The sequence below is a fragment of the Acanthochromis polyacanthus genome, chromosome 21 (genome assembly GCF_021347895.1).
Source record: "Acanthochromis polyacanthus isolate Apoly-LR-REF ecotype Palm Island chromosome 21, KAUST_Apoly_ChrSc, whole genome shotgun sequence".
Lineage (NCBI taxonomy): Eukaryota > Metazoa > Chordata > Actinopteri > Pomacentridae > Acanthochromis > Acanthochromis polyacanthus.
The window spans coordinates 22,635,434-22,652,978 of NC_067133.1; the positions used below are offsets into that span (position 1 = coordinate 22,635,434).

The following is a 17,545-nucleotide window of genomic DNA, read 5'->3' on the forward strand; positions in this document are numbered from 1 at the left end:
TTTTGCACATCTTAATGAGGTTTTAAGTAGAGCTACAATATGCAAACGCAAGACGGAGTGTGAAAAAAAGCACTTTGAAAAAGTAATTTATTGAAAACAACAAGTAAACTGAAATAGGCTGTTTATCAGCTAATCAAAAGTTTAAGACCATCGCTCAAAAAATTACAAAAAACTCTCCAAACCAGAACCAAAAATTTTCTCGGTAGGACTTAGTAATGAGTGGCTCCACTGTTCTTGTTTATCACTTCAAAAATCATTTAGGCATGCTTGATGAGAGTGTTTCCAGGAAGCTTTTGGGAACATTGCTCCAAGTGGTGAAGATGGCTTCACGAAGGGCATCAACTGTCTGGAACTGATGGCCATTTTTATAAACTTCCCTTGCCATCCATCCCCAAATGTTCTCTATGGGTTTGAAAAACCCCGCTGTTACCACACAGACGAGGGCCCTCAGTCACGAGGGATGCCTGCTGCAACATCTGCACGTAACCAGCTGTCATTTGATGACCCCGCACCACCTGAAGCTCCAGTGTTCCACTGAATGAAAAAGCACCCCAGATCACGATGGACCTGCCTCCACTGTGCCGGGTAGAAAACATCTCAGGTGGGATCTCCTTGTCATGCCAGTAATGGACCGTCAAGGTTAAATTTTTTTCTCATCAGAGAATAAAACTTTTTTTCCACCTTTCAATGTCCGATGTTTGATGCTCCCTGGCAAAGTCTAAACTGGTAGTTTTGTGCCGTAGAAGGAGACGAGGTTTTTGAATTTGTTTTTTGTTTTTGAAACCCTTTTCCCGCAGATGCTGTCTGATGATTACTGTGCTGCAGTCGGCAACACTAAGGGCCTTAATTTGGGTCGAAGACCGCCCTGTGTCTTGACGGACAGCCAATCGGATCCTCCAGCTCAGCACAAGGGGTAATTTTTTTTGGGTCTACCACTTGATTTTTTTGTTCCATAATGCTCAGGATCTGGCAAAAAATTTAGAATGACTGTCTTACTGCGTCCAACCTCAGCAGCAATGGCATGCTGCAAGAGGCCTTGCTTATGCAACTTGACGATCCGACCACGTTCAAAAAGAGAAAGCTTCTTAGCTTTAGCCATCAGGAGGGCATGACCGTGTGAATGCCTGACAGAAAATGAGAATTTTTAGCAGATTTTGGCTTTTATAGCCTGTGGTCTTAAATTTTTAATCAGGTGATAAACAACCTATTTCAGTTTATTATTTTTTAAATTATAAGTTCCAAATGTTTTTTTTTTTTTTTTATCTCACTCCCCCTTCTTGCTTTTGCATATTGTAGCTCTACTTAATACCTCATTAAGTCCAAATGTGCAAAATGTATATTCTAGCAATTTTTCAACTGGTCTTAAGATTTTCATCAGGTCTGTATATAGAGTCTATCCCTGCTGACTTAGGATGAAGGCAGGGTTCACCCTGGACAGGTCACTAGCCTATCACAGGCCTACACAGAGAGACAAGCAAGCAGACTCACATTCACATCTACAAACAATTTAGAATGATCAATTAACCTCAGCGTATTTCTGGACGCCTTGCAGATGGAAGATCCCCGGTTCACTTCCCCACCTTTCCGTTGTCTTTCTGCATGGAGTTCGCATGTTGTCCCTGTGCATGTGTGGGTTTTTGCCGGGTAGGTCTGGGTTCCTCCCACAGTCCAAAAACATGCTCAGGTAATGGATAATGATGGATGGATGGATGGATGTTTTTGGTTTGTGGGCAGAAGTCGGCAAACCTGAAGAAAACCCATGCATGCACAGGGAGAACATGCAAACTCTATGCAGAAAGATACCAGGCACAGGCCGGGGTGCAAACCAGAGATCTTGCTAGCTGCAAGGTGACTGTGTCAACCACCAAGCAACTGTGCCGATAGTATATATGCTTCTGTCATTAACTCACCTTAATCTCAGCCACTCTAGAGGAGAAGAGAGAGCGTGTGATGTCCCTCTCCATTTCTCTCTTGCTCTTTTTGCTGTCAGCCTGTTGGCCTCCTCCTCCATACACGGCACCAGCAAAACCCACCTCCCCTCCAGCAGTCCAGTCCACCAGAGGATCATAGACAAAGGCCTCCAGTAGAGTTAGAAGGGTTTCTCTGCCCCGACGCATTATCTGTACCACCTGGAAAGCCACATCCGACTTCAGCAATGCTTTTTAGCAGAGGAGGATCTCCACACAAGACATAAAATGTACAGATGCATGACAAATTAACAGACAAAACCTGAAGCCTTGACCGCTACAATGAGAGGATCTGATGCTTGGGGAATTCTTCCAGCATAGTCTGGGTTCGCTGCAATTTGAAACTCTTTTGAATGATCATATTCATCTTATGATTTCTACTTTATGATGAAACATTTCTATTGTAATGGGGTGGTATCTTCATGGATGATAATCATATTCATAGGGCACAAAGGGTCACTCAAGAGTTTCTAAAAAAAAATATTGTCATCTGTTGTATTTGTTCTAGACTGCAACAAAGCACTACATACAATTTTTTTCAAATGCTCTGAAAAAAATGTTTAACAAGTCCTAAAATGTATACATTAAAGCAATTCAGTGCAAGTGTGAAACAGGCCGGTAAAGTAAGAGGGTGCTTGGCAGGGTGTGATGTGAGAGTAACCTGTTCACAGGACAGCCTGAAGATTCCCTCCACCCCGGTGACTCCCAGAGCAGTCTCAATGTTGTGTGTCATCCTGAATGGGACCTTCTCTGGCACCCGCAGGCTCTTCCCTAATTATACACATAAACATCCCCACACACACAGACACACTTACTTAAAGGCACATTTTCTATTTGTCATCTTTTCCCACAACCACTAACACTCAGTTTGCCAAGACACTTAAGTTTCATAGGATACTGCACAAATGATTTGAAAACGTAACCACATTCAATGCTCGTCCTTCTGTCCATCCATCCGTCCCTCCATCCATCCATCCATCCATCCATCCATCCATCCATCATTTAAACTGACCTTTTTCAAAGCATACATTGTAGTCAATGTGTACCACTTCTCCAGTGGTCATATCAATCAATACATTGTCAAGATGACGATCGCCAAGGCCAATAATGTATCCCACCATCGACATGACAGCAGTGGATCGGGCATAGGACTGCAGCATAAAAGAAGAGGAAAATCAAACAAAATAAATGCTGATCATGGACTATTGTGCAAGCCCTGTATTTTGATCAGTAATGGCGTTACTGAACATTGCATGTCGAACATTGTCATTACAAGTTTTTGCAAATGATACAAAAAATAAAGATGTGTATGGTTCAAAAACAAACAAAAAAATAATCAAAAGGTTCCATATGGTGAATATCTACTGTATATTGTGTTTGTGTTAAAAACTTGGAGGTGTAAAGTATAAGCTGTTAAGATAGAAATACTTTTACTTCTGCCAATTCCTATCAAATCAAATGAGTCTTTATTGTCATCTTATTGATGAGATATCGTTTCTCCAGTAGACCAGGTCAGCATTACAATAATATGACCGCCTGTGGCATGAAGCCATTCCTCCAATGCTCCTGAAACGCCTGCCTGGTGGTAGCAGTTTGAACACCCCGAGGAGAGGGTGTGAGGAGTCCCTGACAATGTTCAGTTCCCTGCTCCTGCAGCAGCTCTGGAAAAGTTCTTGAAAAGAAGGGAGGGAAACTCCGATGACCCTCTCAGCTCCCCTGACTGTCCTCTGCAGGGCTTATCTGTCTGACATATCGCAGCTAGAGAAGCATGCTGAGATGCAGTATATCAGGACACTCTCGACCATACCTCTGTAAAAAGTCCTGAGGATGCTGGTGGGGAGAGAGGCTTGTTTCAGTTTCCTAAGGAAATGCAGTTGGGAATGTTTTAAGATTACTGAGGTGTTCTTATTCCACCTCAGGTCCAGCGAGATCTGCACCCCAAGGAACTTGATGCTCTCCACTCTCTCCACAGTGCCGCTGCTGATGCTGAGGGGAGCATGCTCAGGTCGTGACCTCCAAAAGTCGATGATCATCTCCTTTGTTTTGTCCACATTAAGCAGCAGGTTGTGTTCTCTGCACCATCCCTCTAGATGTTTCACATTATCCTTCTACATTGTTTCCTCGTTCCCCCAAATGAGTCCCACCACTATGGTATCGTCAGCAAACATGATGATCTGGATCCCCTCTTGTGTGGCTGCACAGTCGTGTCAGCAGTGTAAACAAACGTGGACTGAGTACACAACCTTAGAGAGATCCAGTGCTCAGTGTGATGGTGGTGAAAAAGTTCTTTCCGACCCGGACATACTGGGGTCTGTCGATAGAGATGTGGCGGTATCCAGGCCGAGTAGGAGGAGTTTCTCCATTAGTCTCTGGGGGATGACGGTATTAAACACTGAGCTAAAATCAATGTACAGGATTCTGGTGTCGGTGTCTTTGTGGTCCAGATGATTGATGACATAGTGCAAAGTGGTGGATGTTGCATCCTGTGTGGAGTAGTTGGGATGGTAAGCGAATTGAAGAGGGTCAAGCGATCCAGTAAAGGATGGGACTGGGACTGGGACGGGGGGTTTAAGATCGGACACCAACAAACACAAACGATGAATTAAGGAGACCATCGAAATCAGGAAGCGGGCAAGCTGCTCCATGAACCGGGATGAGGCCCAACCTCTTGCATACCTGGGATTCCATCCTCCAGAGACCACCGGATGGCGGGGGACATGATTAAAAAAAAGAACATGTCATCACACGTTGGATGACGCTCTGAAGAAGATGGTAGATGCTGTCGAAACATGCTGGCAAGGGAAAATCATCCTTTCTTACTGAATTGTCGGTTTAAAAGTAATGCTATTCCTGATTTTCTCATATTTCCAGAGGCCCAATAATCATGAAAATGTATGATTCTTTATGACAAAGACATTTCTGTGATTCATTCATTGAAAATTACAGAAGTCATTAGAAAGTGAAGATGCCATGACATACACAGATCAGGCATAACATTATGACCCCTGACAGGTGAAGTGAACAACACTGATTATCTCTTCATCATGGCACCTGTCAGTGGGTTGGATATATTAGGCAGCAAGTGAACATTTCATCCTCAAAGTTGATGTGCTAGAAGCAGGAACAAGGGGCAAGCATAAGGATTTGAGCGAGTTTGACAAGGGCCAAGTTGAGATGGCTAGACAACTGAATATTTCTGAAGACAGCAGCTGTCTGAGTTATAACAGAAGTCAGACATATATAATATGAAATGGAAAGGGTACAGGACAGTTCCTTGTGGGACCCCTGTACTGCAGAGGATTTTGTTGAACACATGGTTCTGCAGTCGAACATTCCATGGTCTGCAGATCAGACAGTCCGTGACCCAGAAGACCAGCGACCACTGACACCACCTGCATCATCCTCATCTTCTCACCAAGCAGCATTGGCTTGATAGTATTGAAAGCACTTGGAAAATAAAAAAACAACAACATAATCCTCACTTCCATCTACAGTGACCATATGTTCATAGGTCCTGTAGCATGTAGATGAGGGCATCATCCACACCAACGCTGGGCTGATATGCGAACTGCAGGGGGTCTGTGTATGTCCTCACCCTGGGTCTTAGATGGCCAGTCTCTTAAGTGTCTTCATGATGTGAGAAATGAGGGCTGCAGGTCTGTAGTCACAGGAGTCAGTAGGATGTCTCTTCTTGGGGACAGGAACTATGCAGGATGTTTTCCACTGTGTGGGGATCTTCTGCAGATTCAAGCTGAGGTCGAACACGTGTGTGAGGATGTCCCACCACTGAGTGGAGCAGGTCTTCAGTAGTCAAAGGTTGATACAGGACCAGGACCAGCTGTGTTACCCTGTTTCAGCCTGTCCAGTTCCCTTTTCACCAGAAATGGCTGGATTGTTAAGAATCAGATGGTGGCTGAGTTAGAGGAAGGGACATGAGATTGAGTCAGAGAGGGAGGAGTGATGGTAGATGGGACTGAGCTGACGGAGGGTACTAGAGCTGCTGTTGAATGTGAGAGGGGTAAGCTTGAGAAGATGGAGGTAGAAGTTTGGGTTGGGGGAGGAGGGTGGAAAGAGATGGTCGAGCTGGAGGAGGATGGGGGAGTGAGCATTACAGGGAGCTGAGAAAATGGGCAGTGATGTTGAAACTACTGAAGAAGGCATTCGTGTCATCAGCTAGGTCATGGCCTCCATCCAGCAGCAGTCCACCCCTCAAAGCAAACCAGGCCTGCTTCACACCATCATGCCTAAGCTGATGTTCCAGTTTTACCCTGTAGGCTTCTTTCCCCTCCTCAATCTTCCTCTTAAGTTCTTTTAGCTTGCCTTTACTTTGTCCCTGTCACCCTCCCTTAAAGTCGGTTTCTTCTGGTTCAGCAGAGCTTCAGGCAGCTGGTGACTCAAGGTTTGTTGTTGGGGAAGCATTGAATCTCCCTGCTGGGGATGTTGGCATCTGCACAGAGCCTGATGTATTCAGAGATGCAGTCTGTGAGTCCTTCAATGTCATCCATACAGTGCCTATCATAAGTATTCACCCCCTTTGATGTTTTACCATTTTATTGCTTTCATAAATCAATCACAGTCAATAAAATTTAGCTTTTTTAACCAAAAAAAAATATTGGAAAAAACTCTTTAATGTCAAAGTGAAAACAGATTTCTATAAAGTAACGTTAATGAAAGAAAATTATATAAATGAAAATAATTGTTTGCATAATTATTCACCCCCTTCAAGTCAGTATTAGTAGATGCATCTTTGGGTCCAATCACAGCAGTGAGTTTGTGTGGATAGGTCTCAATCAGTCTTGCACATCTGCCCACTGCAATTTTGCTCCATTCTTCTTTGCAAAACTGCTCAAGCTCTGTCAGGTTGCGCGGGTATCGAGCATGAACAGCCCTTTTCAAGTCCAGCCACAAATTCTCTATAGGATTGAGGTCTGGGCTTTGACTCAGCCACTCCAGAACATTTACCTGGTTCTTTTTTAACCATTCCTGTGTAGCTTTTGCAGTAAGTTTTGGATCATTGTCTTGCTGGAAAATAAATCTTCTCCCAAGACGTAGTTCTCTTGCAGACTGAAAAAGATTGTCCCCCAGGATTTCAATGCATTTTGCAGCATTCATTCTGCCCTCTATCTTTACAAGCCTTCCAGGTCCAGTTGCTGAGAAACATCCCCACAGCATGATGCTGCCACCACCACCATGCTTCACAGTGGGGGTGGTGTGTTTTTGGTGATGTGCAGTGTTTGGTTTCCGCCAAACATGACGTCTTGTCTGATGGCCAAAAAGCTCAATTTTGGTCTCATCAGACCAAAGAATCTTCTTCCACTTGACCATGGAGACTTCCACGTGCTTTTTGGCAAACTCTAGTCGAGATCTAATAGGACTTTTCTTCAACAGTGGCTTTCTCATTGCCACTCTCCCATAAAGCTTTGACAGGTAAAGAACCCAGGCAGCAGTTGCTACATGCACAGTCTCTCCCATCTCAGCAGCTGAAGCTTGTGACTCCTTCAGAGTAGTTGTAGGGGTCTTGGTGGCTTCTCTCACTAGTCTCCTACTTGCACGGTCACTCAGTTTACGAGGGCGGCCTGATCTAGGCAGATTCACACAAGTGCCATATTCCTTCCATTTCTTGATAATTGATTTCACTGAACTCCGGGGGATGTTCAGTGCCTTGGAAATTTTTTTGTAACCATCCCCTGAATTGTACTTCTCAATAACACTTTCCCTGAGTTGCTTAGAGTGTTCTTCTGTCCTCATGGTGTAATGGTAGCCAGGAATACTGATCAACCACTCTCTGGACCTTTCAGACACAGGTGTTTTACAACTCAATCACTTGAAACACACCCACACCACTCAGGTGATCTTCATTTCACTAATTGTGAGACTACTGGCAACAATTTGATGGACCTCTATTGAATTAGACCATAAAATTAAAAAGGGGGTGAATAATTAAGCAAATAATTATTTTTATTTTATAATTTTCTTTCATTAACATTACTTTATAGAAATCTGTTTTCACTTTGACATTAAAGAGTTTTTTTTCCAATAATTTTTTTTGTTAAAAAAGCTAAATTTTATTGACCATGATTGATTTATGAAAGCAATAAAAGAGTAAAACATCAAAGGGGGTGAATACTTATGATAGGTACTGTATATGACTCAGAAAACATTTCAGTTCGAGTACCAGGCAGTCTTGCAGGGATTCCTCTGCTTCCCGGGACCAGCATTTCACTGTCCTGGTGGTGACAGGTTGTCTCCACCAGGGAGTGTGGGAAGGAGAGGGGTGTACCAGATTGTTGTCTGATCTACCAAGAGGCGGCAGTGCAGTGGCTTTGTATACATTTCCCACATTCGTATACAAAAGATCAAGAATCTTATCTTCTGTTGTCGGGCAGGATAACCTGTGCAGGATTTGTTGCCATGTAAAACATGAGGCTGCTTTCCTGGTAGACTCTTTCGCTCTTCCAGCTTGTTTCCAATAAAACGATCATTTCTCATGATCACAGACGGAAGAGCCAGTCTACAAGCCTCTCTCCAAACTTTCTTCATCTTCCTCCTGTTCCTTTTTACACTAGCTCACCACCCTATACTTGTATTTCGTGGTAACATGGGATATAAGAAATTTATTCAATAACTAGTATTCAACCCTTTCACTTAGATCACAGCTTTCAGTCTTTCAGGCATTGAATGTACGAGGCGCTTGAGTGTGGATGATTCTATCTTTCCCTATTCTCACACAGCCCTAGAGTTAAGCTGTTTCATGGTGGTTGGTGATGGACTGGTAAAAATGTGACTGTTTATGATTCCCCAACAGTTCTCAACTGGGTTGAAGTCAGGGGAGTTTGGTGGCCATTCCTCTTACACAGTAAGCCAGGTAGATGCACAAAACATCATTGCTGAGTCATACGGGCAGTGTGAACAGGGGCACCATCTTGTGTAAATACCGATTTTGAATGTTTAACATTTTCTGTTTAGTCACAGGGCACATTTTTTTTCCCTCCTGGCCAAAACTGAAAGTAGTACCTTTTCTATGCTGAATGTTGTTGGTATAATATTGTACATTAACAGTGGTACCTTGTGGCACAATATGTTGCTCTGAGAGTCCATACTAGGGCCACACTAGGGGCACTGAATTTCACTTGCTCAGAAGATGGTACGCTTTCGTGATCGTCTGTATAGATACAGTCGTTTTGGCTGTCAGGTGACGGAAAAAAGTAGAGAGGGCATTCATCAGAGAAACTCCAGTTCTCCCAGTCTTTTGGAGTCGGAGCTCTGTATTTCTTAGCAAAAGCCAGTCTCTTCTCCTTTTGCAGCTTGGTGAATTGCGAGGTTGCTGGTTGTAAGTTTTCAGACCCAATGTTTCTGTTTAATATTGATACACAGTGCATCTTCTCCAAGACTCAGGTTCTGACTGAGTCACCGGCATAACTGGTGTCTTTTACCCTTGGCCTTTCTAATGTCAATGTAAGCTTTATTTATACAGCACATTCAAAAAAGCCTATAGCCAACGAAAGTGCTTCACAGTAAAGTAATCAACAATAACAAACAATAAAAGCAAAACAATGAAACAGTGAAATAAAACAGATAAAAGATCAAGTAGTGGTGACCCTGCTCAGCCAAAGGCCAGGGGTGAAGTGGGTCTCAAAATGTGTTTTAAAAATGGAGAGGCCATTCGCAGACCGCAGAGAGAGGGGCAATGCATTCCACAGCGTAGGAGCCACTACTGTAAAGACTCAATCTCCTCTGGTTTTCAAGAATGTCGAGGACCATCTGGTCAGCTGACCTAAGGGCTCTGGAGGGTTGATGCACCTTAATAAGGTCAGATAAATATTCTAGGGTCAGTCCATTCAGAGACTTAAAACAAAAGAATCTTAAAATTAATCCTGTACCTAACTGGCAGCCAGTGAAGTGAGGAAAGCACAGGCATTATGTGCTTGCGTTTCTTTATCCCAGTTAGGAGACCAGCTGCTGCATTCTGAACAAGGTGCAAACTGCTGAATTCTGACTGGCCAATGTCGACATACAGCGAGTTACAATAGTCCAAGCACAATGTACTAAAAGCATGGATAACTTTTTCTAGATCAGTCCTTCTGAGATAGGGGTTGACTTTGGCTAGAAGCTGAAGCAGAAAGAAGCTAGCCTTGACCACTGAGCTGATCTGCTTGTGAGCCAAGGGAGCTGGCAAGGCCCTGGACCAGGTCAAGGTGAACGAATAGGACAATCTCAGTTTTGTTTTCATTTAATCTTAAGAAATTTAAGTCTATCCATGTTTTAATATACTTCATGCAATTATACACAGCATGAAGAGATTCCTTAGAAGGGACCTTTAATGGCAAGTACACCTGCACATCATCAGCGAAGCAGTGACAAGAACTATCATGCTTCCTAAATATCAACCCCAGGAGTAGCATATAAAGGGAGAACAGTAGAGGTCCCAGGACTGACCCACAGAAGGCACACAGAACTGCACACAGAAGGATATATCGGCGAAATAAGATTTAAACCAGTCCAAACCTGTGCCTTCAATGCCTACACAGTGCTTGAGATGTGACAGGAGAATAGTGTGATCCACTCTGTCAAATGCAGCTGTTAGGTCTAGAATAATGAAAAAGGCACAATTACCAGAATCAAGGTTTAAAAGATTATCATTAAAACTTTTAAAAGAGCAGTTTCAGTACTGTAAAGAGGCTTAAAACCACACTGAAACAATGCACCAACATCGGCCCGTTTCAAAAATTCTTGGAGTTGGTTAAAAACAACTTTGTCGCAAACCTTGGAAATAAAAGGGAGTTTAGAAATTGGCCTGAAATTAGACAGAACCAAGAAATCCAAATTTTTCCTTTTTTTTCAAAGAGGCTGCACTGTGGCATGCTTGAAGGAGGATGGAACACATCCAGATCTGAGGCACAGGTTTAAAAGAAACAAGATAAAAGACCCAACTGAGCTGAAAACCTTTTTAAGTAAAAGGGATGGAATGTTGTCAGATGGACAATTAGCAGGATGTAGGTGTTCAAGAATTTCAGGGACTGCAGAAAGTGAAACAGGCTCAAACTGGTGAAAGGCAGATGAGCTTGCTGTAGGAATTGAGAGGTCCTGAGCAGGCCAATTGACTGGGGATCTAAACGCAGAAATTTTATTTACAAAAAAACTGCAAAAAATCCTTGCACAGAGACAGCATCACAAGGATTCATGAGTGAGTCAAATACAAAACAAATGATCTGAGATTTGTGATCATTTGGAGATGGTCCTTTTTCCACTTTCTCTCCATCTGTCTACATGCGCGTCTGAGCACACAAGTGAACTCATTCGGCTAAGGCTCAGTTAGCGGCTTTATGCTCTTTAGAGTCATTGGTGCAATCGAGTCTAAAATCTCAGTACAGAGAAAATGAAACATCATCATACAGACATCCCCACTGAGGTTGCCAAAGTCATCCAGAGAATAAGAGTCTTTCCAAAACTGGAGCAGTTCACAGTTGGAGACTGTTCGACATGAAAGGAGGATATGAATACAGATGCCAGTCCTCCACCTTTGCCGGTGGTGCCATGGGAACTGAAGAAACTACATCCAGGGAAGAGAAGATTCAAAAAAGGAGCAAGATCACTTTTAATGAGCCAGGTTTCAGTCCAGAATATAAAATCCAGGTTGCATGAGGTAAGAAAAAAAGTCATTTATTAAAAACGTTTTATTGGTGATGGACCACACATTCAACAAAGCCAAATGGAGATTAAAAGTGTCAGAAGGTGAAGCATGCTTCAGTGTGTGTAGGTTCTGACGGTCCACGCCGCGTCGTCCAGTCCGAACATGCTAGTTGGTTGGAGGCAGCAACAGCTGATCGGAGTCTGTCGAACAGCTTACACTGTCAGGGCCGCTATCGTCAGGGAGCATTGGCCGTATCCATCAGTCTCTCATCCTCCTCCAGTGCTGGAAGGGGGGAATGCCCAGAAGGTGGGGGGGAATGTCTAGAAAGTGCCGATTACTGCAGCGATCAGACCCATTAACGTACCTCAGGTGAGCCTTGACTCTGACCCCGGAGACCTCCGCATTTACCCTGTTATCTCCGGCGTTGCCAACGGGTAAGACAGAGTGGAGAACACTTCAGGAATGCTGGGATTTTCTCAAGGCATGGAGAAAAGTCCACCAACGGATCATATTCGAGCTGATCGGAGAGGCCTCCAATCTCAAGCAGAGTCTGACTGTCACAAGTGAGGAGAGACGACACCTCATGACAGAACAGGTAAATGACAAAACACACAGCAAACAGAGCAGAGCGACAGATGGCCAGCCAAGCACCCTGATGCCATCTTACCATCTCCATCAGATCTTCGGCTCTTGTAGTTAGGCCAGATCGATGTCCTGAGTGAGACAATTCTTTGAATGATCCTCCTTTGTTGTACCTTTGCCACCTCTTCTGCACCCAGTGGATACTTCTGCCAAGAGCTTGAGCTACCTGCTGACCAGTTTTTCCTGCATTTTGAAGAGCAATGGCCTGTGCACGAATCTCAGACTCTGAAAGAGTAGCTTTTCTACCATTAATCTTGACTTCCAAAATTTGTTTGTGAGTGTAATGCATTTTGGTCAAGCAAGAAGTTTATATATTGGGGCAATCACAGTTCTACCAGACAAACAACCAGACAGTACCTGATTGACCAGGTGTAACCCATTTTGGTGACAAACATGTCCAGTGGGGAAAACAAACTTTTAGGAAATGATGTACTGTTGCTCAGACTGTTGAAGTTAATGCTGGTTCTCAAAGGTATCATAATACATAGCGCATCACAGCTTATGGGGCTACATAGACTGCAGACCAGTCAGGGTGCCCATGCTAACCCCTGTGCACCCTAAATGTGGCAACAATGGGCACATGAGCATCAGAACTGGACCCCAGAGCAATGGAAGAAAGTAGCATGGTCTGATGAATCACATTTTCTTTTACCTTACGCAGATGGCCATGTGTGTGTGTGTTACTTATCTGGGAAACACATGACTGACACACAATTATCTGCTGGAAGACCTTGGGTCCTAGTTGAAATGGATCCTGCCATTCATGTGGATGTTATTTTGACACGTACCACCTACCTAAGCATTGTTGCAGACCATGTACACCCTTTCATGGAAACAGTATTCCCTGATGGCTGTGGTCTCTTTCAGCAGGATAATCAGTGCCACAAAGCAAAAATGGTTCAGTAATGGTATGAGGAGCACAACGAGAGTGAGGTGTTGACTTGGCGTTCAATTTCCCCAGATCTCAATTCAATCCAGCATCTGTGGGATGTGCTGGACAAACAAGTCCGATTCATAGAGACCCCACTTTGCAACTTAACAGTACTTAAAGGATCTGTTGCTAACATCTTGGTGCCAGACACCATAGCACACCTGAAGGGGTCTAGTGGAGTCCATGCCTTGATGAGTCAGAGCTGTTTCGGCAGCAAAAGGGGGACCAACACAATATTAGGCAGGTGGTCATAATATTATGCCTGATCAGTGTATATGATCTTTACAAGTGTAAGGAAAACTTCTGTCAATATGTCAAACTTTTGGACTGTGTGTGGAAATTGTAATACTAAGTGAGTAACATTTAGAGAGACTGTAAACTTTAAAAGCAATTTCAAAATGGACTGATTGGCTAAATGTATTTTTATGTCACCTGTGCATCATAACTTTAACCAGTATTTTACTCTCTATGTGCATACACACTACCAGTCAAAAGCTTGGACACACCCTCCCATGTAATGTTTTTTCTTTATTTTCATTATTATTTCCATTGTAGATTCTCACTGAAGGCATCAAATTTATGAATGAACACATATGGAATTATGTACTAAAAACAAAGTGCGAAATAGGCCAAAACATGTTTTACACTGTAGATTCTTCAAAATAGCCACCTTTTGCTTTAATTGCTGCTTGTTTCTGTTTATGCATTTGGACGGGACAGTGCACGGTAGTGAACCTACAATTTCCAGTCCCTCCAGGAATTTGCGATGTTGCGATCACGCAAAATCAACCAATCTCTGCGAATTTTGCGTGGCCTTGCAATTTTGTCCAATAACTGCAACTTTCCCGCAATTTTGGCCCACCTCCCGTGAGTTCCACAAATCATAGCAGTTCCCAGCGCAAACATAATACATGTACGTGACTGAATTCACTTCCTTGTTTATGGTTTGAAGATGCAGACATGTGCGATACTAATGTCTCATTTACCAACAAAAATTACTGCTGAAGACCGTGATAAAAAATTAATTCCCTGATGTTATTCACCAAAGCGGAGCTAAACTGTTTTACACCCGTGCAATACTGTGGTGGAAAACAAACAAACAAAAAAAAAATCATTGATTGATAAACACTTTTTTTTAACCACAAAACCTATTAGAACGGCTGAAATGAGCGGACAACAGACCAGACACATCACCATGATGGAAACTAATACATCCAGATCTGTTAGAGCACTGAAAGAATGAAGGTAAATTAGATTATTTATTCCACCAAGGAACATAGATAGTGAGAAGATGCCCGAGGAATGGAGAAGTGTGCTGGTGCCCATCTTTAAGAACAAGGGAGATGTGCAGAGTTGTGGCAACTACAGAGGAATAAAGCTGATGAGCCACACGATGAAGCTATGGGAAAAGAGTAGTTGAAGCTAGACTAAGGGCAGAGGTGAACATCTGTGAGCAGCAGTATGGTTTCATGCCAAGAAAGAGTACAACAGATGCAATATTTGCTTTGAGGATGTTGATAGAGAAGTACAGAGAAGGTCAGAAGGAGCTGCATTGTGTCTTTGTAGATCTGGAGAAAGCTTATGACAGGGTGCCCAGAGAGGAACTGTGGTTTTGTATGAGGAAGTCTGGAGTGGCAGAGAAGTATGTTAGAGTGGTGCAGGACATGTATGAGGACTGTAAGACAGTGGTGAGGTGTGCTGTAGGTGTGACAGAGGAGTTCAAGGTGGAGGTGGGACTACATCAGGGATCAGCTCTGAGCCCCTTCTTGTTTGCTACGGTGATGGACAGGATGACAGACGAGGTTAGACAGGAGTCTCCATGGACTATGATGTTTGCAGATGACATTGTGATCTGTAGTGAGAGCAGGAAACAGGTGGAGGAGAAGCTGGAGGCATGGAGGTTTGCCCTGGAAAGGAGAGGAATGAAGGTTAGCCGCAGCAAGACGGAATATCTGTGTGTGAATGAGAGGGACCCAAGTGGAAGAGTGAGGTTACAGGGAGAAGAGATCAAGAAGGTGGATGATTTTAAGTACTTAGGGTCAACAGTCCAGAGCAATGGAGAGTGTGGAAAAGAGGTGAAAAAGCGTGTACAGGCAGGCTGGAAGAAAAATGTCAGGTGTGATGTGTGATATTCAGCTAAAATGAAAGGAAAGGTTTACAAAACTGTGGTGAAACCAGCCATATTGTTTGGTCTGGAGACAGTGGCTGTGTCCGAAATCGCATACTAACGTACTACTCATACTAAATGTGACGTCAAAATAAGTATGTAGTGCGTTCACATTGGATAGTATGAATAGATTGAGTACGCGAGAAATACCCGGATGTATACTATATCCGGAAAAATTTTAAGTATGCGCGGTGACCACACTAGTCATACTCAACCACCCCATTAATGCTTTGCGAGCTATCCACCGAAATGCAAGCCTCCGCGGGATATGTGGCCGGACTGCGGCGATTTTTATTTTATTTTATGTGGTTAAGTAGTCATCCTAATCACCCCACAGATTTGAGAAATAGGCGTTTTCTGACCAACGTTTTAAATTTGTCAGACACCTCACAACGTGCTACTGAATGCTAGCAGCTAGTTACAGCAGCTCGCTTTGCATACAGAACAAGTAGCAGCTACCTCGAGTAGCCTGCAGCTACAACTGAAACGATTCGCATAATCTGGCTAATAACTGCATGAGGAGTGCCGGCTTGAAATTGCCACATTAATTATGCGACTGTTTGTTAGCGTAAAATCGACCTGAAGCCGGCATTCAGCCGAGATATTTGATAGCCGTACTTCCGGTTTTTGTCGTCGGCGGTTTGAAATGCATTATGGGAAACGGAGTAGTATACTACAGTGTGAACGGTCGGCATTCTAATCATACTTATAGTACGTAGTATACAGTATATACTCATTGAGAATGTAGTATGTAGTACGTTAGTATGCGATTTCGAACACAGCCAGTGTCCCTGAGGAAAAGACAGAAGGCAGAGCTGGAGGTAGCAGAACTGAAGATGCTAAGGTTCTCTTTGGGAGTGACCAGGATGGATAGGATCAAATCAAATCAAATTTATTTATAAAGCACCTTTAAAACAACCACAGTTGACCAAGGTGCTGTACATAGACATAAACAACAAGATTAATATAAAAATAATAAAAAATAAGATAAAAACATTAACTAGGATAAAAACAATAAGAAGTAAAAGCAGACTGCACAATAAAAGCAAAAGCAATAAATAGACTAAACAAACTGGACTGCCCCTCCCAGATATATACATGCACATGAAAAACAACAAACCTACGTGGTGTCAAATGCCAACGAGAAAAGGTGGGTTTTAAGAAGGGTTTTAAAATTAGGCAATGAGGAAGCCTGTCTAATGTGCAGTGGCAGGTCATTCCAAAGCTTTGGAGCTGCCACGGAAAACGCCCGATCCCCTCCGAGCTTCAGCCTTGTTTTGGGGATCCTCAGGAGCAGCTGGTCAGCTGATCTGAGGGATCGGCTCGGAGTATATGGATGAAGAAGCTCAGACAGGTATTGGGGGGCGAGACCTTGTAATGATTTAAAAGCAAATAAAAGCATTTTAAAATGAATTCTAAAAAGGACAGGCAGCCAGTGTAGTGAAGCTAAAATCGGTGAAATGTGCTCAAACTTTCTTGTACCAGTTAAAAGACGTGCAGCGGCATTCTGGACTAACTGTAGACGAGCAATGGAAGACCCACTAACCCCCATATAAAGAGCATTGCAGTAATCCAGCTGAGTGGTCACAAAGGCGTGGATCACTGTTTTTAAATTGCTTTCTCAGCAGAATGGGTTTAATTTTTGCCAGCTGCCTTAACTGGAAGAAGCTGTTTTTCACCACAGCTTTAATGTGGTTGTCGATCTTCAGATCTGTGTCCACTTTTACCCCTAAATTTCTAACAACAGGTTTGGCGTACTGTGCCAAGGAACCCAGATCCATTGGAGGAGTCACAGAAGTGCCACCAAAGATCATCGCTTCGGTCTTTTTTTCATTAAAACTGAGAAAATTTAAGGAGACATCCAGGCCTTGAGGTCATCCAAGCAATTTAACAGAGGTTTGAGGGAAGATGACTTGGCCTTTTTGAGAGGGACATAAATCTGGCAGTCATCAGCATAGCAGTGGAATGAAATGCCATGCTTCCTGAGGATTGAACCAAGGGGGAGAAGGTATAAAGAAAATAAAAGAGGGCCCAGCACCGAACCCTGAGGAACCCCACGAGAGAGGAGCAGTGGAGGACACAGAGTCACCAAGGCTGACACAGAAAGTCTGATGAGAGAGGTAGGACCTGAACCGTTTCAGAGCCGTGCCACTGATGCCCACCCGCTGCTCCAGACGAGCGACCAGGCTGTCATGGTCCACTGTATC

At 43.4% G+C, this 17,545-nt stretch overlaps 1 protein-coding gene across 2 annotated transcripts in view; it reads right to left on the bottom strand.

Annotated features, from left to right (window-relative positions):
- The window catches only part of smg1 (SMG1 nonsense mediated mRNA decay associated PI3K related kinase), a 238,923-nt gene that overhangs the window by 33,891 nt on the left and 187,487 nt on the right, over positions 1 to 17,545 (bottom strand). For both annotated transcript variants that reach the window (XM_051941283.1, XM_051941282.1), the window contains exons 43-45: positions 2,980 to 3,118; positions 2,629 to 2,738; positions 1,911 to 2,129 (exon numbers count right to left, since the gene is read on the bottom strand). In XM_051941283.1, the coding sequence (XP_051797243.1) occupies positions 1,911 to 2,129; positions 2,629 to 2,738; positions 2,980 to 3,118 (468 nt within the window). The remainder of the gene's footprint in view (positions 1 to 1,910; positions 2,130 to 2,628; positions 2,739 to 2,979; positions 3,119 to 17,545) is intronic.